The sequence below is a fragment of the Spermophilus citellus genome (genome assembly GCF_964194105.1).
Source record: "Spermophilus citellus genome assembly, chromosome: 9".
Lineage (NCBI taxonomy): Eukaryota > Metazoa > Chordata > Mammalia > Rodentia > Sciuridae > Spermophilus > Spermophilus citellus.
In genome coordinates this window covers 49,737,790-49,765,701 of record NC_138191.1, presented here as the reverse complement: position 1 = coordinate 49,765,701, position 27,912 = coordinate 49,737,790, and the positions used below count along the sequence as shown (strand labels likewise).

At 37.5% G+C, this 27,912-nt stretch overlaps 1 protein-coding gene across 4 annotated transcripts in view; it reads left to right on the top strand.

Annotated features, from left to right (window-relative positions):
* Window positions 1-26,971, top strand: part of CDC14A (cell division cycle 14A) — a 172,405-nt gene extending 145,434 nt beyond the window's left edge. For 2 of the 4 annotated variants that reach the window (XM_081307642.1, XM_081307644.1), the window contains 4 exons: window positions 3,302-3,417; window positions 4,961-5,011; window positions 6,814-6,933; window positions 7,683-8,539. In XM_081307642.1, the coding sequence (XP_081163768.1) occupies window positions 3,302-3,417; window positions 4,961-5,011; window positions 6,814-6,933; window positions 7,683-8,142 (747 nt within the window). In that variant the 3' untranslated portion in view covers window positions 8,143-8,539. Of the gene's footprint in view, window positions 1-3,301; window positions 3,418-4,960; window positions 5,012-6,813; window positions 6,934-7,682; window positions 8,540-24,761 lie in introns of those variants that run through there. The other 2 variants (XM_081307643.1, XM_081307641.1) reach the window with 2 other exon arrangements.
* Window positions 26,972-27,912: the final 941 nt, after the last annotated feature.

The window sequence follows — 27,912 nt, the reverse complement described above, 5'->3', positions numbered from 1 at the left end:
TCCATGAGGTTATCACTGTGGTTTTAGTACATTAATAAAGTAATTTTGAACAAAACCTTAGCTGCTTTTTAATAAATTTCTCTCAGAATCATAATATATAGAAATACGTTTCTAGTGAGTACCCCCACCCAATCCTATACATACTGGCTCTTTTGACGTGGTATATATTTAGGATCAATTCCCTTAAAAACATAGGACTTGAGTATATGCATGTTTCGTGTATTTTATTCAGTATTCCACAGGTCCAAAATCTTTTCCCCTTCAAGTTTTTAGTTTCTTTACTCTGTAAATTAATGTAAATGTGTTTTGAATAACATTGTGTAGTACTTGGGTTAAAGAGTTTGAAGGCAAATAATCAATTACTGACAATTTTGTAGTTTGTATGTTCTATATCTTTTAGTCCTAAAAATACCCTAAACTACATCCAGTAGCCACAGAAATAAATTGAGGGAAGATCACTTTAGACAAACGAACATAATTTGAATTTTAGTATGTTTTTTCAGATCTATATAATCTTGATCATTTCCCCCTCTTTTTCCCTCTTCCTCAAGTACAGACTTATAAGCAGTTTCTTTTTTTTTTAAGAGAGAGTGAGAGAGAGAGAGAGAGAGAGAGAGAGAATTTTTTTTTAAAGAGAGAGTGAGAGAGGAGAGAGGGAGAGAGAGAGAGAGAGAATTTTTTTAATATTTATTTTTTAGTTCTTGGCGGACACAACATCTTTGTTTGTATGTGGTGCTGAGGATCGAACCCGGGCCGCACGCACACCAGGCGAGCACGCTACCGCTTGAGCCACATCCCCAGCCCGAGAGAGAATTTTTTAATCTTTATTTTTTAGTTCTTGGCGGACACAACATCTTTGTTTGTAATGTGGTGCTGAGGATCGAACCCGGGCCGCACGCATGCCAGGCGAGCGCGCTACCACTTGAGCCACATCCCCAGCCCTATAAGCAGTTTCTTATAACCTAGTCCAACCCATCACCTCTCACCACACCCTGCAGTAGCCATTTAGCTGTCCTCTCCACGCCCAGACTTTGCTTTCTCCCCCTCATTCTCTTCAAAGTAGCAATTAGGAGGAAACTGAAAGATATAAAAATGAGAATGTTGTGTGTGTGTGTGTGTGTGTGTGTGTATCAATGTGAAGACACCATGCACCCAAATAAAGCAATATGGAAACCATCATAGCTGCTAAACATAAGAGATGTTCTGTTTCCCTAAAAATGAAAGAAGCATAAATTTAAATGAGATGCTGATTATACCTTTCAAACATTAAAGAAATCTATACAGTATTGGCAAGGGTTTAAGGGAATAATAAGGCTCTTAAACTTTGCTAGATGAAGTTTAAATGGTATGGCTGTGGTGGAGGGCAATTTGATAACATGTAGAAGACAACTTTAAAATGAACTTGGTGATTCCACTTCTATGAGTTTGTCTTATGGCAATAATAAGACAGTGCTAAATAACCATGTGTGTATAGGGGAATATTTGTGGAGTCTATTTATAGTGCAGAAAGACAGAGAACAGTGTATTCCAGGGTTTTTGTTAAATAATACAATTTGGCATTTCTAGACAATGGAATTGTATGGGACTATAAGATGATAATGTAGAGATCTTTTTTTATTTGTCCTGATAGCTTCCACAAAATGTATTTTTAATAGAAAAAACAAGTTACAAAGTAGTGTTTAAAACATAACCTCTTTTGATAAGGAAGAAGTATATCATGGGGATGTGTGTAGTACAGGAAAAATTGTGTGCCAAAATGTTAATGTGTTTAGATTTTGATGGTGAATATAAAGGTGGTTTCAATATTTTTTCATGCTTATTGTGCTTTATTTCTTGTGCCAAACAAATACAATATGATAATTCTTCTTTTTTTAAAAAAATATTTTTTAGTTGTTGATGGACCTTTATTTTTTTAATTTATTTATACATAGTGCTGAGAATCGAATCCAGTGCCTCACCCATGCTAGGCAAGTGCTCTACCACTGAGCCACAACCCCAGCCCTGATAATTCTTCTTAAAGAAGAGACATTATTTTCCTCTCTGGAGGTTGAGAGCTGGAACCATATATGTATTATAGTTTTCTTTCTTTTGGAAAGTGATGGTACTTAAGTAAACTTAAGAAAGTAAAAAATATGTTCAATCTAGTTAGTTAGGTAGATGCCAGTGTGCTTACATTTTTGTTGTTTTCTGTTTTTGAAATGTGGTATTATTTACAAAAAAGAATGAGAGAATAAAAATGTGTAATTATAATTTTAAATATATAGCTAATTTATAACTATATATTCTTTAAAATTAGCTTTTCTTTTTTAAAATATTTTTCTAGTTATTGACAGACCTTTATTTTATGTATTTATATGTGGTGCTGAGAATCCAACCCAGTTCCTCACACATGCCAGGCAAGTGCGCTACCACTCATCCCCAGCCCCAGCCCCAGCCTCAGCTTTTTTTTTTTTCAAGTGAGATATGACCACAGCTTTAAAAATATCAAAAGTATTGGGTTCTAACAATTAAAATACAGTTCCCTATCTCACCTTTCCATATCCGCAGACTGCTGAGCAAATTATACTAGTATTTTCACTGCCATATTTCCAACTACCTTGTTTATTGCTGTTTTTCTAAATAAATCTTAGATCTTTTCCTGTTGCCTCCTGCTGTGGTAGATAGGATTTACTTCTTTTATCTCATTATCACCTCTACTCCCCTTGAACTGGCATGTGAAAATACTAACATGGTACTTCTGTTTTTCAAACTACAAAACTTACTCAGAAGGAAACGTGCTTTCCCAGCTTAAGTGACACTGGTCCTTAAACTCCCGGAAAGGGCTGGAGTGCTTTTACTAGTGTTAAGTGATGTTAATGAGTTACTGTGCAGATATCTTCAGTTATTTTATCTTGCATTTTTGTAAACAAGCTATGGAATTTGCATTGATGGCTTCTGGTAGTATCTGAAAATATATTTGTTCTGTATCTCTTGAGTCAGACGGTATTAGGCTATTTTCCAAAGTATGATTGTGTTTGCATGAGGGATTCTTTGGTCCATTAAAACAAATAGCTCCTTTTCAATTCTACCACATCCATAACCAAAATTCTTTCATTTGGAATTTTACCAGTTATTTAAATGGCAAATAGTTAACCATTCTTTAGTGTATACTTGCATAATGATGAATTGAGAGTACATTCAACCTATATAATAATTTATATAGGAAGTATTTGTAAATACAGATAATCTATACTCTGTTACGAAATCTGCATAAAGTAAAATTGTTGATAATGACCTTTCTATGGAACATAATTTTTTCCAGAATAATTTAGAAGAGGATGAAGATGTGGAAATGAAAAATAATATAACCCAGGGAGACAAACTACGTGCCTTAAAAAGTCAGAGACAGCCACGCTCCTCACCGACCTGTGCATTTAGGTAGATATGCTTTAAACTTTAAAATTCCTGGTGTGCTTTCATTCATGGTTAAAAAACATTTAATCTTCTTTTTTGAATATCATCCCACAAATACCAAGTTTGGGTCAGGTGTTTTGATTTATTACAACTATATGTTGTCTATTTACTATGTATTTTATCACTGTTTGGTAGTAGCTAAATTTTCAAAGCTTATTGAAAGCAATTGCTACATCTCCGTCTCTGGAATTCTACGTGAAGCTGCTAAGTAGTTAGTTGTCTCTCGTACTCTGACCCAAATTCTATTTGGAATTCTACCTTTCTCCCATGTGTGTTTTCTATCTTATGGCAAATCCTTACTGGTGTGTCAAGGCTTTATTATTGAAGCCAGGTGTGCAGAAACGAATTTATGCAAGCTTTGGCTACTAATCCCTTGGCTTTACTTTATGTTGGTAAGAATTTAATAAGTGATTCTTATGTGTGCCTATAAAATTAAAAACATGTTGATTTTGAAGTCTGAAATTAATCATCAAAATCAATGGTGGAACTTGACTTCTGACTGCAGCATCTGAAACCTGCTTATAATTCAGAGTAGATAAAAAATTTACAATTAAAATAAAAGGTTTCAGACTCAATGTTGGTGCAAAATCTGAAAATATAGTCAAGATTCTTTGCAGCAATATGTAGGGTGACAAGGTCCCAGTCCACAAATGAAATGAATGTTGTGGGAAATGTCTTCTTTAATTTACAAGTGAAAGACAGGCATAGCAGGAAGAATTTTTTTTTGTCACTATGATAAATATCAAATGGATTGATGGGATTTAGTTTCATTGTTATAATGCTTAATTTATATTGAATCTTGGAGTACTGGTCTACTGATCTAAGAAATAAAGGTTCATGTTGAGGTTATGATTTTTCTATAGGATTTTCTATAGGATGGTGAGAAAATGGGGTAGCAAGCCTTGTTTTTAGGAACCACCAATGACCAGTAGCAGGTGGAGGAGAGGAGTTCCATTTACTGAGCATCTATTATGGACAAGGGGCCAGGTTAGGTCTTAGTTCAAATAAGAGGCTTAACAGAGTTAACACAAAGGTCTGCTCCATCATCCATGTTTGGATGGATCCACGTTAGGTCAAGTTGCTTCCCAGGGGATGGAGTTAGGAAGGAGCTAACATTCCAACCCAGGACTCTTCAAATCCCTGCTCTTTTCACTCTGTGTTTTCTTTCTAAGTCAGTGGAAGGTTCTTCAAGATCAGTGTACATTGTTGGCCTTTTTTATTCACCATCTTTGCTTGGAACTATAAGAAATAGCTTTATATTGATAAAAATAAATTTCAAAAAGCTTTATGTTTGATTTTTAGGACATCTTAAGGGAAAATGTACTTCCTGCTGGTTCTGGGATTTATTTTATAAAGTAGATGAATATTAATATTCACTCAAGGTTTTTCCCTCCAGACAGTTTAATATTTTTTACTGATCCAGTTCCATCCATATGGTGTGCCTTTTGGTCTTTGCCCACATGTATGAACATAGTAATGCTGGAGCATGTGTCTTTGATTTCTGCAGGTCTGATGATGCAAAAGGGCTCCCGAGAGCAGTAGTGTCCCAGCCTTTCAGGTACTGTTAACAGAATTTCTGGTAGCTTATAAATACATGCTATCTTTTAGATTTATTTTCTAACACTCAAACTGATGAAAGTAAACTGCACAGTTTTTTGTTTTTTAAAATTTTTCCCTGTCTGTCCTGGATTGTTACAAGTATTTTTTTTATTATTATTTGTTCTTTTTAGATATACAATCACAGTGGAGTGTATTTTGACATATTATAAATGAATAGGATCCCATTCTTTGTGGTTGTATATGATGTGGAGTTTCACTGGTGGTGCATTCCTATACCCCTCCTTCCCTTTGTTCCCTTTGTCTAATCCACTGAACTTCCACCCCTGCCCCCCTCACTTATTGTGGGTTAGCCTCCACATATCCAAGAAAACATTCTCTGCCATCAGCGTGGGCCCAGGTGGTCACAGGGGTGTACCCAGGGCTGGAGGCAGACTCCCTGTGGTGAGGGCATGACCACATCTTAAGAAGAGCTTGCAGGCTAGAAGGCCTTTCTATGGGTGCCTTTGGAAAATGGGGGATTTGAGGGAGATTGGCTTATTTCATTTGCCATGACAGTCTCCAGTTCCATACATTTACAGGCAAAAACCATAATTTTATTCTTTTTTCTTATTGAGTATTATTAGTCCAGTGTGTGTGTGTGTGTGTGTGTGTGTGTGTGTGTGTGTGTGTGTGTCACATTTTCTTTATTTATTCTTCTGTTCAAGGGCACTTAGGTTGGCTCCATAGCTTAGCTAGTATGAATTGTGCTGTTATGAACATTGATGACAGTACACTTTATTTATTTATTTTTTTATTGGTTGTTCACAACATTACAAAGCTCTTGACATATCATATTTCATACATTAGATTGAATACACTTTATTTTTAATGTTTGCTGTGAAAAGGAATTTTCCCTTCCAGATGTACCCCAGGGCTGTGTGGCCATCATGGTGGCCACAGTATATTTTGTGCTCCCAGCCCATTGTGGGGTCTCTCGTAAATACAGGTGCTCTACCATTGTCCTTTCAAGCAGTGGAAAGGGCAATTTTCATAAGAGAGTGAATTTTTAGTGGCTTTAAGATTGTGAGTGAAGATTTATAGACTTCACAGAAATTTAGGAGTGACAGGCCTGGGGGAGAGAAACTTTCGCATAAGGCTTTGAGTTAAAGGTATAGTCTCTTTCCTGTTTCCATTCTCTTCTTACCTAATTTTTTTATGGTACTGGACACTCGACCACTGAGCCTCATCCCCAGCCCTATTGTGTATTTTATTTGGAGATGGGGTTCTCACTGAGTCATTTAGAGCCTCGCCTTTGCTGAGGCTGGCTTTGAACTCTCAATCCTCCTGCCTCAGACTCCCAAGCCGCTGGGATTACAGGCATGCACCACTGAGTCCAGCTTCCTTCTTACCTATTTTTTTTTAATTTACCTATTCTCCCTCACTAACAATTGAGGCTAAGAGATAATGAGGGCTTACCTTGGCAGTTGTGGGCTGGAAAGGGAGGGATGGATCTGAGTGGGACCAAGGATCTGCTGCTGTATGAATGCAGTGGGAAGGTAGGGAAGTGACAGGGACAGCAGGATCATGAATTTGAATCCCAGCGTGGCACTTTGCCAACTGGGTGACTTGGAGGAAGAACCTTTCCTTTGGGCTCTGTCTCCTTTCTTGGTGGTGGGTAGTATAATCAGCTGCCTCCTGGGGTGGTGGTGAGCATGACATAATTAAGGTTCTTTAATTTATTGTCCTAGATCATTAGTGCATATTTAACATAAACATAAAACAGCTTTAGTGTGACACTCTGTCCATTTGTTTCCCACAAAGATTAAGTTCTTCCCCACAAGGATCTGTGTCTACTTTGAAGTCTTCAAAAGTGGCTTTGGCCCCTTCAGCAACGGCCAAAAGGATAAGCAGAGGTTCATCTTCAGGCACCAGCGTGAGAAGGTAATTTTTTCTGTCCCTTTCCGAGGTACTGGCTTGAGGTAAAAGGAGGTCTACAGCAGGTGATGGGTTTCCCTGTAGTTTTGCTAGAGGAGGGGACAAGGGAGAATGGGAGAACCCCCCAAAGACTCTGATCTCCTGGGGCTTCTGTTTCTATCTTGCTTGCAGGGTACAAGGTGATGGAGGGAATACTGTAGAGGGTCCCATCCATCTAGGGAATGTCAGTGAATGTCCAGCTTGCTTAGTATGATCTAGAAAATGGAGTTCAGTTGCACATACAGATGAGAAGTGGTATTATCATTTCTCACCTGATATATGTAAGCAGGTGAGAACGGACTAAAAGGGTTGGGGAGTTTGATGTAGCTGAGGGCTTAAGTATGCATGAGTTAAATAATATTCTAAGTCTGCTCTTAAATCTCCCCTTATATTTACTTTTCATTTATTTCCTGTGTCAGGACAAATAGAACCCCCAGTTGTATTCCAGGATCTCTAGTCAAAGTGTTAGCCCAGCTTCTTGGGTCTTAGTTAATAACTTTTAACCAAGGAACTTGACATGTGTAAGTGAAGGGCACATATTTTCATGTCCCTGAGGGGAATAAAAGAGGCCATGTGTCATCATTTGTACTGACCAGAATCCTCTCCATCATTTTCCCCTAATGTTCTGAACGTGTCCTAGAAGCACAAGCTCAGCGTGAGTACACATCGCTGCCTGAGTTTTTTTTCCCTCCTCATCATCTTTGTTTTCTATCCAGCTTTTCCATAAACTCCCGGCTAGCCAGTTCTCTAGGAAACTTGAATGCTGCAACAGATGATCCCGAGAACAAAAAGACCTCCTCATCCTCTAAGGCAGGTTTCACAGCCAGCCCGTTCACCAGCCTCTTGAATGGCACCTCCCAGCCACCTGCCAGAAATTACCCTGAGCTCAACAATAACCAGTACAACAGAAGCAACAGCAGCAGCAGCAGCAGTGGGGGCAACCTCAACAGCCACCTGGGTCCCCACAGCGCCAAGACCGAGGAGCATGCCACCATCCTCCGGCCCTCCTACACCGGGCTTTCTTCCTCTTCAGCGAGATTCTTGAGCCGTTCTATCCCTGTAAGTTTACAGACATCACCTCTTGGTCCTCAGAACCCTGAATGCAACTTTTGTGCCTTGCCTTCCCAGCCAAGGTTGCCATCAAAGAAATTTAATAGTGCCAATGAAGCCTTCTGATCATCGCCTGCCCTCTGTGCTTTGAAACCCTATGCACCACTTCTGCTGGCTCCTCTTCAAGTAAATGCCATGTTTCAACTGGGTTTTCTTCTTTCATTTTTCTCCCCCTTCCTCCTTTTTAAGTGCTTTCTTTTAAAGGGCAAACAGCTTTTATTCCATTCATCACGGATGCTATTGACTTAACTTGCTTTTCAGTTCAGTTTTCAAATCACTCTGAATATATGATAGAGAGGCTAGAGCTGAGCAATGCCATTGACGGCATTTGCTCGGGTTGTGGTGGTATTAGGAATTATGACTTGGAATATTGAAATGTGGAAAGTCCTGAACATACAGTGTTTTCTCAGAACTAAGCCTCAGGCCCTTGACTGGAACTGACCCAGAATTAATTGATTGCAAATGGAAGGTGTTTTATAAGAAAGGCTCATAGGTAGGTAGGTGATCAGTAAGCCCTGTTAGGACTAAGATGGAAGGAGTGCTAGATCCCACATTTCAAGGAAACGTGAAGCCTGGTGGGCACGACTGCACTCCGGGCCAGAGCAAACCTATAGCCTCACACCCCTGCACAGCTACCGAGGTTCCTCAGCCATCATTCAGGGAGAGGCTGCTTTCTACAGGACAAACAAAGGAGAAGGAGAAGTGCTGGTGGCTCTGCTGCTTGTGACCCATTCAGCAAAGCAGTAGTCCTGTGGCCAGTCCTTACTGGGACCCACTTCCATTTGCTGGTGTGTGTGTGTGTGTGTGTGTGTGTGTGTGTGTGAGTGTGTGTGTGTGTGTGTGTGTGTGTGTGTGTGAGAGAGAGAGAGAGAGAGAGAGAGAGAGAGAGAGAGAGAGAGAGAGATGTGTTGGACTCATTTCCACTCCCATCTCTACCTCAGGCCTCTTTTCAAAAATTTGTCCCCCACTCTCCACACTCACTCCTTTCCCTAAGAGAAGTGCCCGCATATAGAACTTTCCTCATCTGATTCTATTCCCAATGATGTTTTTCACCAATATTTTAGATTACTTGATAAACTAGAGCCCCTGGTAATGCCAGCCCATCTACTCCTTAATTTGCTTCTAATCCCGCTGTGTAATTAGTAGATATCTATCATTAAGACAGAAATCTATGAAACTGGGAATTAGGTGTAAAAGGATATTGTATTTAATTTTTCATAAAAATGTTTATAGATCACATACTTCATAGCAAGAATTGAGGTCCATTGGTAGTTTCATGTACTGATTAAGGGTCAGCCTCTTTTTTAGACCAGAATCAGATCTTTATATTTTCAGAAAAAAATGTTATAATTATACAGATACTTTGTGGATTTCAGAGCTAAAGGTTTTATGTCCCCTACATTTATAGCCCAAAGCCAGAAGCATTGGCATTTTTTTAAAAATATATTTTTAGTTGTTGATGGACTTTTACTTTATTCATTTATTTATATGCAGTGCTGAGAATCTAACCTAGTGCCTCACACATGTGAGGCAAGCATTCTACCACTGAGCCACAACCCCAGCCCCAGCATTGCCATCTCCATTTCCCCCTGGCTGATGAAAGTGTGGGGGCATTCTTAAAGTATTGACCTCCCATGTTTTTATAACTTTATTCTTATTACATATTTTGTGACTTCTTTTCTGCTTTCCTCCTCCTCCACATCCCTTTTGGCTGGAATGGGGTGATTTTCCAATAATTGAATATATAGTTATAATATGTGGGAGAAGTTGCTGCCCCCACCCTCCTGTCTCCTAAATATGTCATGTTACTGTAAAGAAAAGCACTGGTAAATTTAATTGCAAGCATCCCTCTCACTCTTCCCAGGAAGTAAGAAGCAGCAGCAGGTCTCTGTGGTAGACCCTTTCCATAGGGCAACTGCTGACTTCTGGTGGGAAGTCCAGAGTAACACGGAAATTCCCACTTGAGATGGAATAAAGGAGGAGGTTATGAGTTGTTTTTGTTTATGGTCCAGTGCAGCTTTTCTAATAGTTGTGGGTTTGTTGTCTAAATATGGCTGGTATTCTTTCCAGCGCTGCTGAATGTTTGAGACTTAGGGTCCTTGAGGAGCTAGGAATGAGTCACTCACCAAAAATGTTCTAAAATCCTTAGTTAAGAAAATGAAGTCTACATGGCAAATCCTCCCAGTACTTGAAGAAAGACCCAGAAACTCTTAGGGGAGAGGGTGACGGGTGTTTAGAGGGAGTCTAATATTTTAAAAGCTACAATTAGCATCTCTTTTGAAAGCTGCAATTGCTCTCACATTGTGCAGCAGTTCAGCCCCCAGAAAAATGTAAAAATGATTTCCTTGTTCTGTCATTAAATGCTCTAACACAGAAAACAGGAATAAATATAAAGGAATTCTTGTCGTTGTGACAGTATATTAAGAAACTGTTGGGTTTTATTTTTATTAATTTGGCCTCTTCCATTAGTCTTGTGGTCTCAATTGCCCAGTACAGTGCAAAAAGATTTCATTTTTGTTGACCCACTTACTGTAAAAGAAAAAAAAAAAACCACCAAAAAAAAACCAGTTTCATCCCTGACAGAGGAATTTTCAAATGCGTAAGAAATGAGGGCCATGTGATCAGGTGTGGGTGGGGTGGAAGTATTTTATTAAGTTGAAATTACTTGTGGTATCTGTCTTGAACATTTGCTATGTTATATTTTTATGACACTTTTCAGTGAATTGCTATTCATCTACATTGTCCTTATCTGACCCTCAAGTTCTGCACCCCACCTTGGTCCAATCACAATACTCTTCTCACTCTGGAGACTTGTTGTCCACTAGAATCTGAGCTCTGTGAGGGCAGAAATGTTGCCTGTGGGTTCCCATGGTTTTGTCTGCCTTGCACCTGGAGTGTAGTAGGCATTCAGTAAGTATTTGTGGATTGAATAAAAAGGATGGATGGATGTTTAAATGTCTGATTGTGGTAAGAATCATTACTTCGGTTTTAAAGATCAAAATGTTCAGTGTCAGAGAGGTTAAAGGTTTTGCCTAAAATTGTATAGCAAATATTTAGCCAGACCCATAATTTGATCCTAGGTCAGTTTGACTCCAAAGATATATTCTTTTGATGACATTATACCATATATGAACTATTATAAGTAGTTAAAAATAGAGGGATATCTAAGGATGTCTCAGTTTTGTCAAGAAAGATCGGTGAAAGCTGGGAAGACAGAGGCATGTTTTAGCTGGGCTTTGGAGGAGGAGTAGCAGCCTGCTAGGGATCTGGTGATGAAAGCAGGAAGGGGAGGAATGGCTATTCTTTGCAGTGCGAATAGCATGAACAGAGATACAGCCTTAGCACTCTGATTAAAGTTCTTAGCTTCTGAAGACAGGTAGACCTGGGTTTAAATGATACCTCTGCTACTTCCTTTGCAAGAGGAATTTGTTGATTTATTTAACTTCCATGATTATTACAAAATGGGAATTTTAATAACCAGAGGCCGATCTAGGGTTTCCTTTGTGTGCACCTTGACACTTATGCAAATTTGTAGGACCTGTTTAGCATAAAGAATACAAACTATTTATTTATTTATTTTTGTAAACTTTATACAAATATATGACCATGTACTTTGAAAGGCGTTGGTGCCCTATGGAGTGTTAAAGCCAATGTGATAACAACAGCAATGCTAATATCTATAGAATAAAATGGTTCCAAGGTTTGAGATCGTGTGAAGTATTTTGCACAGCACTCATTGATAGTGCTCAGTAATTGTTAGCTATTGTTGTTTCAAGAGTAATGAGTATTCCAGTGTATCTGAAGCCTGGGGTTACCTGAAGATGAGGCTGGAAAGTTAAGCTGAAGCCAGACTGGGAAGTACAGTGTGAGCCGGAAGAACCTCGTAGACAGAAGTGACTTGATAGACCTGATTGGAGGAAGCTAGTTCTGTTAGGCTGTGGATGGCAGCTCTTGGTGGAATTCCCTGAAAGCAGGGAGACTAGTTTGGATTCTCTTTACTGTCTTCAACCTCTACGTCAGCTGGTGTCATTGAATAAATGCTATGCTTAGGCAATGATTATTCTGGGTTTCAGCACACATTGTAGCATTGATACCCTTAAAAATCATGTATGACCAATAGCTCTAGCATAGTTTTATTATGAACTTAAATATTTATTTTATAAATGAAAACCTAACTGCCCTAAGAAAACTTAGAATTTGTAAATATATGTAATGATTAGCTCTCCTTTAATTAGACTCCTGTAGAAGCTGCTTTGGATATCACCTGTTCAAATCTTTTCTTGTGATTTTTAAAAAATTGTTAAGTACTAGTTATACATTAAACTTCTTTATTCAATCTCACAGCTTAATCTTCAAACACTTCCTGGAATATTTTCATGGTGAAGATTGGAGGTTGTGTCAATGATGTCAGTCCTTATTTCTTAGAACAGTCCCTTTCTGCTGCTGCTTCATCCCCTTTGGTTGCATTTTTGATAATTTTCCTAACTCGGTCTCTTCTTACATTTAATTCATATTATAAAGTTGGTGAACTTTTCTGCAAAGCGCAATATAGTAAATATTTTTGGCTTTGTGTCCCAATTGTTTAACTCAATCCATAAATGAATGTGTGGCTGTGTTCTTTAAAACTTCGTTAGCAAAAATATATGGTGGACTAAATTTGGACCCTTGGGCTACAGTTTGCTGGCCCTTGCTTTAAAGCATTGCTGATGTCCATGTTTTAGTCACCTGTTCACAGTGGCCAGGGATGACCTTACACTAGAGCAGTAGTCTTGCAGCAGAGGTTTGAGGCAACGCATCTGTCTATGCATGTGCATTTCCCTACTTGTCCCCAGACACTGTTTCCCTCATTCTCTTCCTGCATTGGTCTCACCTGCTCCTGGCCTTAGGAAGACCTTTCTTGGGAGGCCTCTGACCTCTTCACCAGTTTCTCATCTTTCATGACCTTCATTGCCTGTGTCTCCTCTGTGAAGCTCTTCCTGAAATTTAACCCACCCAATGTTTTCTTTTTTATCCTCTGTTGCTTTCCATGATGGATATTTAATATTATTGTTATCAGTATGTAGTAGTAATATTACATACATGAACGTGAATATCAATATTATTTATGTATTATCTATATACCAGATTGTCTACAAATTTTAAACCTCCGTTGTATAGACATTTCTTTAAGTTCTTTTGTATTTCATGGTTTCTGAATAAAAACTTAAAATATTTATTCAGTTCAAAGTTGAAAGGGAAATTGAAATTAAGTATCATGTACTTCCTGCTTTTCCTGCATCTTCTTGTACTGTGGTTGAATTTGGCTTCCACATAGTTCCCTTTGCCAGGGTAGTAGGCATTCTTACACTCAGTTCTTTAGGACTGTTCTTTGTGAGGACTCTGGTTGAGTTCTCTATCTCACATTCCACCAGTGTAGCAGCAATCTTGGTAACCTGCGAATAGGGTAATTTTTTCTGTGTATTAACATCAGGTAGAATATAGACATATTATTAGGGAATTTTTAGTGCTTGACATAGAACTTTGAAAAAGATGAAAATGTTGAATTCAAGCTTTGTAAAATAAACAGTTTGATGAAAATCTACCAAGGGATTGGCGTGTGCATTAAAGCATGCTTCACTGTTCCTTTGGAATAATGTCAGTGGTGACAATGATGAACTGTTATTGATTGTTTAAACATCTGTCCCCAATAAAATGCTACTGCTTGCTGGTAGCATGTAATACCATTTTCTAATTGAAACTTGATGCCTTTTCCCTCTGCCTATTTTTGGTTTTTAAAAACCGTCATCCTATCCTGATTTTAAATATGATATTTATTCATGTTTATTTATCAAATATTTGTGAATAAACAGTATTTGCTAAAATAATTTATTTTAAAATAAAATTTATTAAATCTTTGTGAATTAATATATTTGATGTTTGAATATTCAATATTACATTTAACAGTGAGGATTAGTGCTAGCTTTCTAACCTTTTGTTGTATATTTAATTTGCTGTTTTTCATCTTTTTGGTGACCTTGCCTTGGTTCTGGTTCAATTTTTCAGCTAGGGATATTAATAGAGTCAAGAACATGAGTTCAGTCTCAGTATTGAATCACATTTTTGTTCCCTTTTCAAGGGACCTGAAATTTTTACTTTACAATTAAAGCAAAAAATTATTTTGAGGTCATCATGGTTCAGATGATAGCTTTAAATTTGCATATAAGCTCCTTATGTGCACATAGAATGTGCAGATATAACTAACTATAATTTAAGATTCCAGTGTTAAAAAATGGTTCATGTGAGTTTTCTGTATCAAGCCTTTCATCTCTTTTTGTCTCTCTATTTGAAAAGACTCTCCAAACCCAAACTTGCTTTAAGTGGCAAGGTTGATCAAAAATACGTAATGGGGAAAAATTGGTTTATAGTCTCAAATGCTTTGTAGTTATTAATTGCCTTTATTATTCATCATAATTTTATACCTTCTTTCTTATGTAATATCAGTAATACTGCCCATTGTCATTTCATGATTTCTTGTTTTATGAGTAGTTTTCATTTTTCACCTTGAAGAGCATCAGTGATAAGTGATTTTGATATTGCTTTATTTTTTACAGCTTAGGCTGTTTGCCTCAGGGATGGAGGCTTTGTCAGTGTTCTCCGTGTTCCTCTTCCTTGGACGTAATGCCATTTTAGTTGACAGATTCACCCTGGATAGGAGTTAGTTTGTTTCTCTCTGTATTTTCCTCCATCTAACTTTCTTCAATTTTTACTTTATTTTTGACTGACACATAATAATTACACATATTTATAGAGTGCAGTGTGATGTTTTGATATATGTATAATCGCATAATGATCAAATCAGGGTAATTAGCAAATCCATCACCTTAAGTGTTTGTCATTTCTCATTGGCTCTACCTGATCCTGTATGTCTTTAGTCTAGAAACAGGTCTTAGTGACCCAGGCTTCTATCTCTTGGTGGCCTGGAACCAGGCTGGCTTCTCAGGCAGGGAAACAGCTCTGCAGAGGCCCTGTCCTGGGGGCCACGGTCATGGCTTCTCTCTGCCTCCTTCCACAGCTGGGAGGACCCAGTCCCAGCCTTGATGTCAGGCCAGGGACTTTAGGCCTATGTATCCACAGGAGTGGAACACTGCTGCCAGTTTCCAGCTCTGTAGTTGGTGGCCTGCCACTGTGTCTCAGCTTGTTTCTCGGTTACAAAGATGTCCATCTTGCTTTTGAGTCCTGCTGTGCCTTTTCTTTCTTCTTCATCTTTTAAAAACATGTAATTTAAACACTGAGGGGGAGTTTGGAGCATAACTTCCAGTTCTGTCTTGACATGAAGTAGGGCCAGGTTCTTCAGCTTGCCCTTTTAGGGCCCCTCTGAGTCCTCCCAACCAGCTTTTCAAGCTCATCTCCCCTGCTCCTCAGCGTGAACCTTCTGCTTCTGCCAGGCTCAGTTTCTCATGTCCTTGACCATGTCCTGCTCTTCCTGCCTGTGTCATTTTCTTACATGCTGTGTTCCCGACCTGGCCTACCTGACTCTTTCCCTTTGCTTCTCAGACTCCTCCCCAGCAGGAGTTGACTGAAGTCTTGCCTCCTCCTCCCACAAACTCCAGCAGTCACGACTTTTTTGAAGTTGTCCTGTCCATTTTGGTCATTTGGTTTCATCTTCCTTCTTTTGTCTTGAGCGTCACCTGTCTCATAGATGTAGGTCTTAGGCCCCTGCTGAATTGGGTAGTAACCTTGAGGCTAGAAACATCAGGTTAAATACATGACCTTATGTTTTCCTCATAGCACCTATACTGGACTCTGCTTACCTCTTGGTTGTTGATAAGTTTTTATTCCATGCTTTTGTCTTCTCTACTATTGAGTAGGTCATTTATTGCTTCCAAAAATTTGAAATTTTGTGCGTGAGTGTGCATGTGTAAGACCTTTAACCCAGGAAGGCATTTTTTTTTTTTTGCAATCCCCCCTTGCACTAACATGGGAGTTCCTGTGGGTGTGCATCCATGTGCAAACAAGCACAGACCCCACGTACACATAGTGTGTGAAGGCTTTGGATTTGCCCCAACAGCTGCCTCTGCTTGGCGACACAGGCTCTCCTTGATAGTAAAGTCTGAACTGCTCAGTGGCTGAGGTGTGGGGGTAAGAACCATTGTACTTGTGTAAGCAGATGTTTCCTCCTCTTAGGGAGACTGTTATGAGCCCCTCAGCTTCCTCTTGAGGAAACCCAGTGAGAAAAGAAGTCTTCATTTGAAAGTGAGCAAATAAGATTGGCCATTCCAACCTGATTCCCCTCTCTCAAGTACAAATTTCTTACTCTCTAATTCTGATCCCAAATCTTTACAGTTAAGAAACATGGGCTGTGTCCTAACTCATTAGGTCCCAGTTTCTATACCCTCCTCCCTTTTGATCACACCTTGCGCTCTGAGGCTCCTTTTCCCTCATCACTGTCAGCTGCTGCCCTTCATTCTTTCAGGGCTTTTGCATATACTTTTTAGCTACCATCCTAATGCAGGGTGACTGTAACATTTTTCTAATCATCATTATTGTTGTTTTTGTTGTCTTCATCGTCGTCATCATCATCATCATCATCATCACCATTTATTGAGTGCTTCTGATGTGCCAGGTACCCTTTTAGGTCCTTTATATACATTATCTTATTTCTCTAACTTGAAATTTACAGATAAGGAAATCAAAACACAAGAAGCAATAACTTGCCCAAGGCCTCACAGTGACTGTATTTTAAACTTCCTTAACTCTAGTGGTCTTTTTATTTTTCTTTCTTTCTTTCTTTTAAATTCACTTGGAAATCCATTGAACAGACCTAATTGTTAGGAGCATTGCTTCTCATTTCTTTAATCCTGCAAGATTCCTTTCCAGCATTCGCCTCCCCTCCTACCGCTGCTCGGTGACCTCTCTCTGACCCCTCCTCACTTTATTTCTTTCCTTTTGTAGGCTGCTTAGTCATTTCTGCCTCCCTTCCCCAACATTCTCAGTTCCACTTGGAACTTCTGTAGTCACTTTGTTATTGGCCTTTAAAATTAGATCAATTTCACCATTTCTTGTTTCTGTCCCTTGTTTCTCTCTGCTAAGTACTTTTGGAGAAGATTTTGATAACTTTGCCAATTGGCTCTATTTAAAAATGTATTTCTAATTTACTTGACCTTTCAGTGCTCACAATGAGTTTACTTATCCCTTGTGGGTTCTCTGTCCTTTTCCTGCACTAACTATTCCAAAAGTTTTTAACATTTTTTTTTTTTAACCAGTAAACCCCCCTCCTAACCTCCAAGGTCAGTCGGCCTTGTCTCAAGATCATCTTGGGATCTGCTGAGAATGTAGAATTTACTGGAAGGAATTTCCTTCAACTGTTTTCTCTCTCAAAGTTTAACTGGGTGTGCTCATTTTTCTTTCCTCCCCTTTTTAAACCAAAGAGACCCTGCCATTTCTCAGTGGTAGCTCCATTTGCTTGTACTGTTTTTTTCAAACTCTCTCAGGAAGTTGCCTCATCTACTTCCTTCCCCTCAAATCTCTTCAGTCTCTTCCTCTCCATCTGCCTACTGGTTTCCTTACCTGTTAACATGTGCACCCACATTGGTAGGGCTGGTACAGTATAGGCAGGAGTCCTCCCTCCTCCCTTTGTGATTTCTCCTTAATGGCCAAACTTGGGGAGAGAGAAGCCCATGTTGCTGCCTCTCCCATCCTGTTCTGGTGGTCTGGTCTGTAGCTGGAGGTGGCCCTCCATTCTGCTGAAAGTCTGCCACTTGGCTCCCTTAAGGTCAGGATCTGATGGCCTAAGTGGTCCTCATTCTTCTTAGTCTTTCTGCAGCATTTGAACAATATTGACCACCCTTATCCTTGTGATTTTTCTTCTCCTTTGATTTTTGGAATATTATTTCCCGGTATTCCCACCCTCTCTACCCTGATCCCCTTAGGTTGTTATGTTTCTGTCTTATCTTCCTCTGTCTGGTCCTTAGTGACTTGTCCCAAGGCATTGATCTTGGCCCTTTTCTCTCCCTGGGTAGTCTCCTCAGCATTTACTATACTCCCAGCTTCCTGTGGGCATTTCCTGGGATGGAGAGAGTATGTATTCCTTCAGCTGCCTGCTCCTCTCTGGTTTCTTGGCTCAACGATTCCATTTTTACTCACCTAATCATGCAAGTTAGACATGTGGAATCATCTTTGACACTACTTATGTCTTTCCCTCTGCTACATCCTGTCACTAAGTCCTGTCAGTTCTCCCTCTGAAATGTCTGTTTTTTGGAAAGTCCCTCCATTCTTACCTCTGCTGCCCTAATTGAGATGAACTATTGTATAACCCTTTGCATTTTCTCTTTTTTAAGTGTCCTCACCTTTAAAGTCCCCTAGACTGCTCTGAGTATTACATTTCTAAGATATATCGCTGCTCAAATCATTCTCTTATTTGGCATCATTCTGTGGTTCTATTCTGTCTGGATCTCTTGGCTTGCTGGTCAGGGCTCTTCTGTATCAGACCACGTCCCTCTCTCTGGCTCTGCTCCAGCAACTCTTCTCAATCCTGACTGGCATTCTGCAAGAATGCTTCAGTCTGCCCTGAGAGATCACTAGCATGTGTGGTTTCCTCTGCATTTCCCACTTTCCACTTGTTTTTGTTTGTTTGTTTGTTTCCTGGCCTGGCTCAGTAATTGCCTTTTTGATGAAGCATTAGCATCCCATCCAGGTAGAACACCTCTTGCTTCTCAACTCTCATGGGACTTTGTTCACACCCCTGTCCCTCTCATCTTATAGTCAGGTGTATAAGAGTCTCCGTCTCTCTCCTTTGCTAGTTTTAAGCTTCTCAGAAGCATCTTTGTGTCCTGAGGTTCTATAGTGTAATAGGTGCCTAATAAATACTTATTGAACTGAAAGTTGGATAATGTATCTGCATTCACGAATTGTTAAGCTAGGGTGCTTAGGAGCCCATATGTCATTATTAGCAGCCAAATCACCAACAGAAAGCAAACCCAGTGTTCAGCTTTAGCTCCAATATACTGCAATCTGGAAGTTGTCTATTATTTTTTTCTAGAAACTTGGCTTTACTAAAATAAGAGAAAATACATTTAAATCAAGTTTGCATCAATATAATTTTGGTGTTCAGATGAACTGAAAACACTCATGTAATGGTTGGCTGAGTCAAGCTGGGTGTCAACAATCTGTCATCTAACAATTGAGCTCTTTGTGATTGTTGAAAAGCATATATTAAATTCCCCCAGAAAAAGGAATCTATTAAAAACCATGTAGGAAGGTGAAGGAATATTTTATATAGCATTTTAATTAACCCAAATTGGCTTGTTAAATCTTGGGGCACCTAAAATGCTTACAGAACACTGTAGAAAAATGTACACATCTCTTTCAAAGCTGATTTTTATTACTGACCTTAGCCTTTTTTGTGTTCACATGATACCCATAAAACCTTATCCACTTATGTTTTTGTTCATTGTTTTTATATTAGCAGAAGCAAGTGCTTACAGGACGGAGAAAATATATTTGTAGACATCCATATCAATGTACACATTTTGCATGTTAAATTCTTAAGCAAAATAAAAACTGAAAACAATCTCAAAGCCATAAAGAGACCTAGGAGTGGAGGTGGTTATAGATAAATTTTCTCAGTGATGTGCTTCTTCATTAAAACTTTAAATACTGGAGCTATATATAAAATCCTATATTGCCAAATGTATATTTTTTTCTCTTAATTAATCTGTCACATTAAAACAAACCATTTTTGGTTGGATGCTTTTTGCCTCTGTTAGGACGCACACCAGGCATAACCAGCAGACAGTTTTTTTCATCCTTTTGGGATTTGGGAAGATGGAGAGATCGTAGCAAAGAAAAAAAGTCAATGTGGCAAAAGTCCATGAAAATTTTGAGACTGGATTTTGACCTAGTAGGTCTCTAACTTCCAGACTACTGTTTCCTTTTATTCTAGGGATTTGAACAATAAGATATTGACCTTCATTCATTTGCTGCCAAGGATCTTAATCTTTCATTCCCCTTTATAATTTGCTGCATTTGATATCCCACTTACAGTTTTATTAATTAACCATATGTATAGTTTTTATGTCTGTAATTATTAGACATTTTTCTATCATGATTAGGTAACTGGGCTGTTTAAAAAAGAAACACCTCCAGAATAGCTAAATTTTTAAAGTTAATACCTACATCTGCCACAACAGATTAGTAGTGAATTTCCAGAACAGAACAAATTGTCTTGATCTCCTTACCTAACACTTTGTTTTATGTCAAATCTTACTGCTTTCAGGGAACAAGACTTTTTGATGTAAGTTTATATTTTGATTTAGAAATTTGAGGCTGCAAGTATAGGGCAAATTTATTCCTATTTTGGGGGTTGAATATTGTTGCATTATAGTTTTAATAGTATTTATACTATAATAATACCATATATTCATAATAAACTTGATCCTAGTATTAACTCATTATAACCTTGTTGAACTCACTGACCAAATGAGCTTGAATGTTGAGAAGTGAAGCTCTCTTTGGTTATATAAATAAGTGCTAACTTACAAGTAACATTTACACTTCAGATCTCAGTTTGTTCTCCTCCTTCATCAACATCCCCAGCCCTAATATTCCATTCCTCTTATAGTTTAATATTTCTTTATTCACTCAGGATTATACCCTGCTTAAGAGTCTGCTTGTCTTACCTTTTTGTCAGGGTGAGAGACAATGTTGTTGGATGGGCAGTGGAGTGATCACAGAACAAATGCTAGGAGTTGTCTTAAGGCATACACTGTGGTGGCTATGCTTTAGAGCCACAATGTTGAGGTTAAAATCCAACTCTGCCACTTCCTAGCTATGTGATCTTGGGCAAAATACTTCACCACTGTTTTCTCATCTATGAAATGGGTTGTCTAGAGCATTTAATGAGTGAATATATATGAAATGTTTAGAAGTGTGTCCAGCATATAGATAGTACTCAATATATATCTATCTCAGAATAGTTAAACTGCCAATAAGTATATCTGATTTATTAAGAACTCAAGATAGTTTTACCTTAAAATATATTTTAATAAAATTAACTATAATAATGATACTTGCTTTTTGGATACAAATACATTTGCATTTTATCTTTTCTAGGATATTAGTACAAGTGGTTATTAATTAACCATATGTATAGTTTTTATGTCTGTAATTATTAGACATTTTTCTATCATGATTAGGTAACTGGGCTATTTAAAAAAGAAACACCACCAGAATAGCTAAAGTTTTAAAGTTAATACCTACATCTGCCAAAACAGATTAGTAGTGAATATATTTTTTATCCAAAATGTTGGGACCAGAAGTGTTTTGGTGTTAGAGTCTGTAAACAAGTCTGGATGGCGCCTGGCATTTTGCCAGAGGGAGTGGTTTGTGAAGTAACTCCAGGGAGCCATTAAGTGTGGAGATTTCTTATTGGTTGACTGCTGTATCTAGTTTATGTTAATTAAGATAAGCTGTGTGGAATGTATAAATACCTCTGTTGTCCTACAATAAATGGCTCCCACTCCTGCTGTATCAATCTACACAAGTTGTTCATCACCCCCCCCCCCCCCCCCCCCGCTAGTTTGCTGCAGCCGGACTGTGGCATTTTGGATTTCAGATTTCTTTGCATTTTGGAATATTTTCATATTATGATAGACCTAAGATTAAACATGAAATTAATTTGTTTCATATGTACTTGATAAACATAGCCTGAAGATAATTTTATGAAATATTTTCAATGTGCCTGTATGTTGACCATGACCTATCACATGAGGTCAAATGTGGAATTTCCTACTTGTGGTGCCATGTCAGCACTCAAATATTTTAGATTTTGGAGCATTTTAGATTTCAGACTTTTGGATTAGGGATGCCCAATTTGTAATGTTTTGGTACAGGGACACTTGGAGAGCATTTTTATATTTAGTAGTCCCATGCAAAGGAAGCATGGAATTATGCTTTTGTTATATATATATATATATAGATAGATAGATAGATAGATAGATATAGATATTGGGTCAATTGAGGGACTAAGATGGCTTATCCATCTGTGGTCTGTCTTCTGTGCTAAGACTTCATGTGGAGAGTACTGGTGTTTTCCTCAAATTTTTATTGGTTGTAGCTGAGTACATACTGACCCGTGACACAGTCCCCTGTCTGAGCATGTAGCACTTAAAATCTGAGTGCTCTGGGCCTCCCACACTGCCGCTCCCCAGGGAAAAGGCTTTGAAGGATTACTTGTGATTTGTTAAAATGAGTAGATCTTGTACACTCTTAACAATTCTCTTCGTCTCTTAGTTCATTTCCATTAAGATTTTTATTGTAGGTTAGATGAAAAGGAAGTTAATTTATAAATACTGAAGTCAGAATAATTTTCTAAACATTTTATTGATCTTTTATTTCTTTTAACTTTCATTATAGCACATTAAAAAATCATGGTGTATAATTTGCTTTGAGAACTTTGGTATTACATTTTCATCCCTCGCTGCCCAGTATATATAATTGTTGAATGAACTGGCATTTCAGAAGGCCCATTCTTTGGCCAAATTGTCTTCATTTGTTTGCAGAGGCCTGCTGTGCCGTTTCAGGCATTCGAGAGAGTAAATTGGATGTGTGAAAAAGGAAGCAGTAGGAACAGTGCTGAACTGTTTTTGAGGCTGAATTAAACACCATCTAGAGTCTGTGAGCTTTGCTAAGTAAAGCAAAGGCTTTGGCCAGAAGACTAATGAATATATAATTTATATGAGTAACCGAAACCCTTAAGGTATTCTAGATGTTTTATGCTTTCCAGATCAGTGAGTGCCATGATTCATAAAGTAAATAAACATAAGCACACACACCCTTATTCACTCCCTATACCCTGATGAACATAAGTGCCCTAGAGGACAGTTCGTTTTGATAAAGGTCACTTGTCTAGTGTCTATTTGCTGTATCTTTATTCATTGGGAATTGATGGAGCTTTAGAGGTGCTTATAAATACAGTTTTGTTCTAAATTTATAAGCAATTTGAGTTTTCTAATTCTATTAGTGATAGCATATACAAATGTTGTAATTGGAACAAAAGCAAAAGTTACGTATGCCCAAGGAAGCCCTGCGTGCACGTGTTAAATTCTTGTAGCTGGGGAGATTCACCTGGCTCTACCTCTGATTACTTGTCAGAAATGAGGAGAAACTAGGGAAAAGCAGCAAGAAAAATGACAGATCATTTTAAAGCTGAAATGTTAATATGGTAACTGGTATCCTGTAAGTTAAAAGTATGTGTGCTTCAAGGTGTTTGATAAACTTTACTGAATTTTCTCAGGTGCCTAGCTTTTTTATTCCCTCTGGGGACTCAGATAGTGCCCTTGTTCCTGATTGCCTCACTCCTGTTCTGAAGCCTTAGCATAAACCATGTCTGATATCAAGAAAGTCAATTTACCCAAACTTTCCCCTTCTTCCTAGCAGCTGTTGACATTTTCTTCCTTAACACCTGTAGCCTGGGGAACCACCCCTCCTTCCCTTTCCACCCCGTCCTAACCCTTTCTGGTGCACAATGCTCATTTTACACTGTGTACATTACTATTTGCTGTTGACATCTCTGTCTTTTCATTTCATTTCTATTATGATAATGTGGTCTTTTACTCTTTGAGATTAGGGACTGTAACCTCTTTGGCTCACTGTGTTAATCAGTATTTAATAAATGTCTATTGGTAGGATATAAAAATCACTGGAACTTTGAAGCTGAACAAAGGAAGTTTGAATCCATTTATGCATTTGGAAAATGGATAGATTCTTTTGTTGCTGACACCTATAACATCACCAAAATGGCCCAGTTTCAAATTGATAAGACCCTTTAATTAAATGCTGCAAATCAATTTAGTAAATTATTTCTGGGTGAGAGAAAGAAGGTATTTGGGAGAAAATCAAGATTAGAAGACTGTGCAAAAAAGTTTGCTATTGTTTATATTGATTTATGTCAGTATATTTTTGCTGCTCAAAATAACTATTTGGAAAACTTTCTTCATCTCTCTTTATCTTTACTGGTTTATATCTATTATCCATGCTTTCTAATTACATATTCCATCCATGTTGTTTTTACATGTTGGTATCTAATATGATATGAGAGTAACTTGTTTGTTTACATGAACTTTGCCTGCTGTTTGTTAAGTTATGACTTCGATGCTCATCTGCATATGTGCCTTTAGGTCTTAAGATCAGATTTCAAAGCTGGGAGTACTTTGTATCTCTAGAAAGGATTTGTAAGATATTTATTAAATCCAGACCTTCTTTAAGGAATTTATTTAAATGGCTGCTAATTATATACATTGATATATATAATAAAAAAGCATATGTTTTCTCAAGGTTTATTCTAATCATCTTCAATAAGTTTTATATATATATATATATATATATATATATATAATTTAATATTTTTTGTATCAGTATTTTGCACAGAAGTCTAAGAACTAAATTTAGGCAACCTTTTCATTTTCAGTTAATATGTAATTTTAATCACTATTAATAAATTAGAAAGCCTTTTTAAAAAAGTTTTCTTGCAATCACTTTACATAGCTGAATATCTCTTTATTTCCCATCTCTATTTTTTCTCAGTTTGTTTCATTTATCTTTTATATAATAGACCCAAACTGCCCTGTGTTGAAGGAGGAAGCTGCCTGATTTGCAGGCAGTTTAAATGTGATGAAATTTAACCTCAGCTTATGTCTCTCCCCGCACAGTCCCTTCAGTCTGAATATGTTCATTACTAAGGCCTTGCCGCTCGGTGGAAGCTGTTCCTTCTTAGACATCTGGACAAGCCATGCGGAGGAGGGCACCAGCTTGCTGGAAGGATTTCTCTGCCTTCTTACCTTAAATTAGAGAGAGCATTAAGATAACACCTTCAAGAGACTTGAAACCAGACAGCTGGTTAATGACTACTGAAAATGCACTGAAACTATGTTTATGGAGATTTCAACACTTTTTAATGACAGTTTTAATGTTGAATTTGGTATTTTGAAAGTTATTTTTAATGTATTTCAGTAATACGTTTGTTATTACATTTACATGTACAGTGTTACATTATGTATGTATTGTGAACTTCAAAAGACTATTTTGATAAATTTATAAATATATGAAATTTATGTAAAAACTAGACTATATTTTGATTTAGATTTTCCTGTTGTTTGCTACCAAAAATTTGTATTTTAAACTTATTTAGTTTTAGTATGGCCTTTGTCTTTAATGATTCCTCTTTATTAAGAAAAAGAAAGGGAGAAAGTTTTTAGGAAGTGGTTTTTATGTTCCCACTGTGAATATGACAGATCAGTGTGTTCTTTGGTGATGTCAGTCTAATTTAAAGAGTTCCTCCAAGTTTACTTCTACCAAGAGTAGACTTGTTTGATATGGTTTATTTAGGACAAAACCCTTCTCCTTCATTTTTGTTTCTTGAACCATTGAAATTAGCTTTGTATCCTTGGAAACTTAAAAAAAAACACAAAAAAACTTACATCCAGTTGAAGATTTTAGAGTCTCCTGGTTGTTTCTCCTGAAAGCCTGCTTTTTCTCTATGAAATAACTGAACATTCCAATTGCTTTTCTTTTTTTTCTCCTCTCAAAAGAGTGCTTTAAAAAAATGCCTTAAACCATTTATTTTGCCTCTGTTTTCTCTTTTGTACATATGCAGAAGAAGGATACATATTTTAAAATCCACATCTAAGGTCTCTGATCGCTCTGCCTCTTATCATACAATGATGATTTTAACGAAAAGCACTTCAAAAGAGTTATTAACTCGATTAGAATATTCTGCTTTTGGTACGAGGTGGTTGTTGCCTTGTAAATCACATGTGGTCTGACACCAGTTTAAATTAATGAGGGAAAACCTGAAAAAGATGCTGCTAAGTAGTTCTTTATATCCGGGAGTTATTTTTTAAACGAACAGAGTACAACTCCCTGACACACACGCAGGTGTATCTGGAACTAAGATGAAAATGAAAGGACCCTCTTATGGGTACTCATAGCCCTTTCATGTGAGTCTAATCTTTTATTTAGGTCTCCAGAATCCTGTTGGCTTCATTTCCAGGGAGCTGGAGGGCCTTACATCTGGTTCTCTTCTGGCTGCTTAAGAATGGACTCATGCCCACCCTGCAAGTGCTGGGTCAGGGGATTCATGTGTAGGGCTTGACTCTGAGCAGTTGAGTTATTTATAATGTATTTATTAGGAAGGGGTACCTTGAGACTATTATTATGTGCTTCAGCAAGACATCTTGTTCATGTTTTATGCTTTTAAAGAGACGTTTGAATGAATGTTTGACTCAGGTTTGTTAACATAACCTTCAATAACTGCAGTACCAAAAAGTTGTGCTCAATTGATGAAAAAAAAAAAAAACCAAAAAACAACAAAAAAAAGAATTGTATGTTTTAGGAGTCAAAACTTAAAACAAGTGGAATTCAATGGTATATATTTTTTCTAAAGCTGAAAAAGTATTTTATTAAGAGTTATTGTAAAAAAAAGATTGGTTACTTATATAGGAAGATGATTGTATTTTTTCAAATGATCGTTGAAAAGTAATTCAGATGATGTTTGTGAAGTGTAGGGGAAAGGGAACCGTATTGATGTTTTTAGTTCTGTGAACACTAATTTGTGTGCAGCTATTAAAATGATTGTAAAGTTGACTACTGTAAAATTTCCATAATTATGTGTGTACATAAATTATATGTATTTACATGTGTATGTCTTAAAATTATTTGTACACATGTGCTTACATAGATACACCAAGAAGGGGATGTATATAATATAGAAAGTATATAGCAAAGTAATTCTACTCCAGTAATAAAAATTGTTTGACATGTATTTTGTTATGAATAGTTTATCTTCCAAAATATATTTTGTTCTATTTTAAAGTATAGAAGAATACACTGCTAATAAATAATAAAAGTCTTATGAAATTTGCTTCTTGACTTTTATAACTTGGATTTGGAGTTTTCAATATGCCAAAGTTCATCATTTTATTTTTGACTCAGTGTGGTTGGTTCCTTTTGGGTTTCTCAAGATCTTCCTTCTGGATTCTTAGTTTATCTCTTATTGACCCTCTAGGTTGTGGCCATTGCTGGAAATACATGAGTTCAGAGAAACCTTGTGTTTTGAATTTTACAGAAGCCAGATAATGCTAGTTTCTCCCTCCATTCCTCCTACTCCCCAGTTTCCTTTCTGTTAGTAAAATACTGATCACGACCAGTGTTTGGGTCCTGCTAGGTCATTTATGACTATCAGTGACTGTTGGGTGACATAATACTAGTCATCAATTCCTTTTCAGAAAGGCTGACCCTTTTTCTTAATGGAGAAATTCTAGAAACTCATCAGATGGAACAAACTTCACATCTGGTGGATGTATGCCGTGAAGTTTCAGCTTGGGAGGAAGAGGCTGCGATATTTATTGGAGATATTTTATGTATTAAACTGGATCTTTTTGGGTTGGGATATTTCTGAGTTTTTTTTTCTTCTTCTTTTCCTTTTCAGAATGCAAAGGAAAGATTAAGGGTGGGAAGGTGGTTTCATTTATGGACTTAGGAATCTGCAAGTAGCTATCCTCCTAACACTGCCTGAGACCATATCTTAGATAAGAGATTTGTGAATCCACAAACCTGTCAAGAAGGGCAGAAAAATCTCTTTTCCTATAAATTGAATTATTGTGGAAAAGAAAATGGAAAAAAAAAAGAACAATTAGTTTTAACAAATTTCTTACTTCTTACCTATTAGTTCACATGGGTTTGTTATTCTTATATGCAAGATGGTTGATAAACCTCCAAACACATCTGGAAAGATTACTCAATATATAATGCATATTCATCTGTGATTCCCATATAGCAGGAACATGAATTTGTTAACTATTA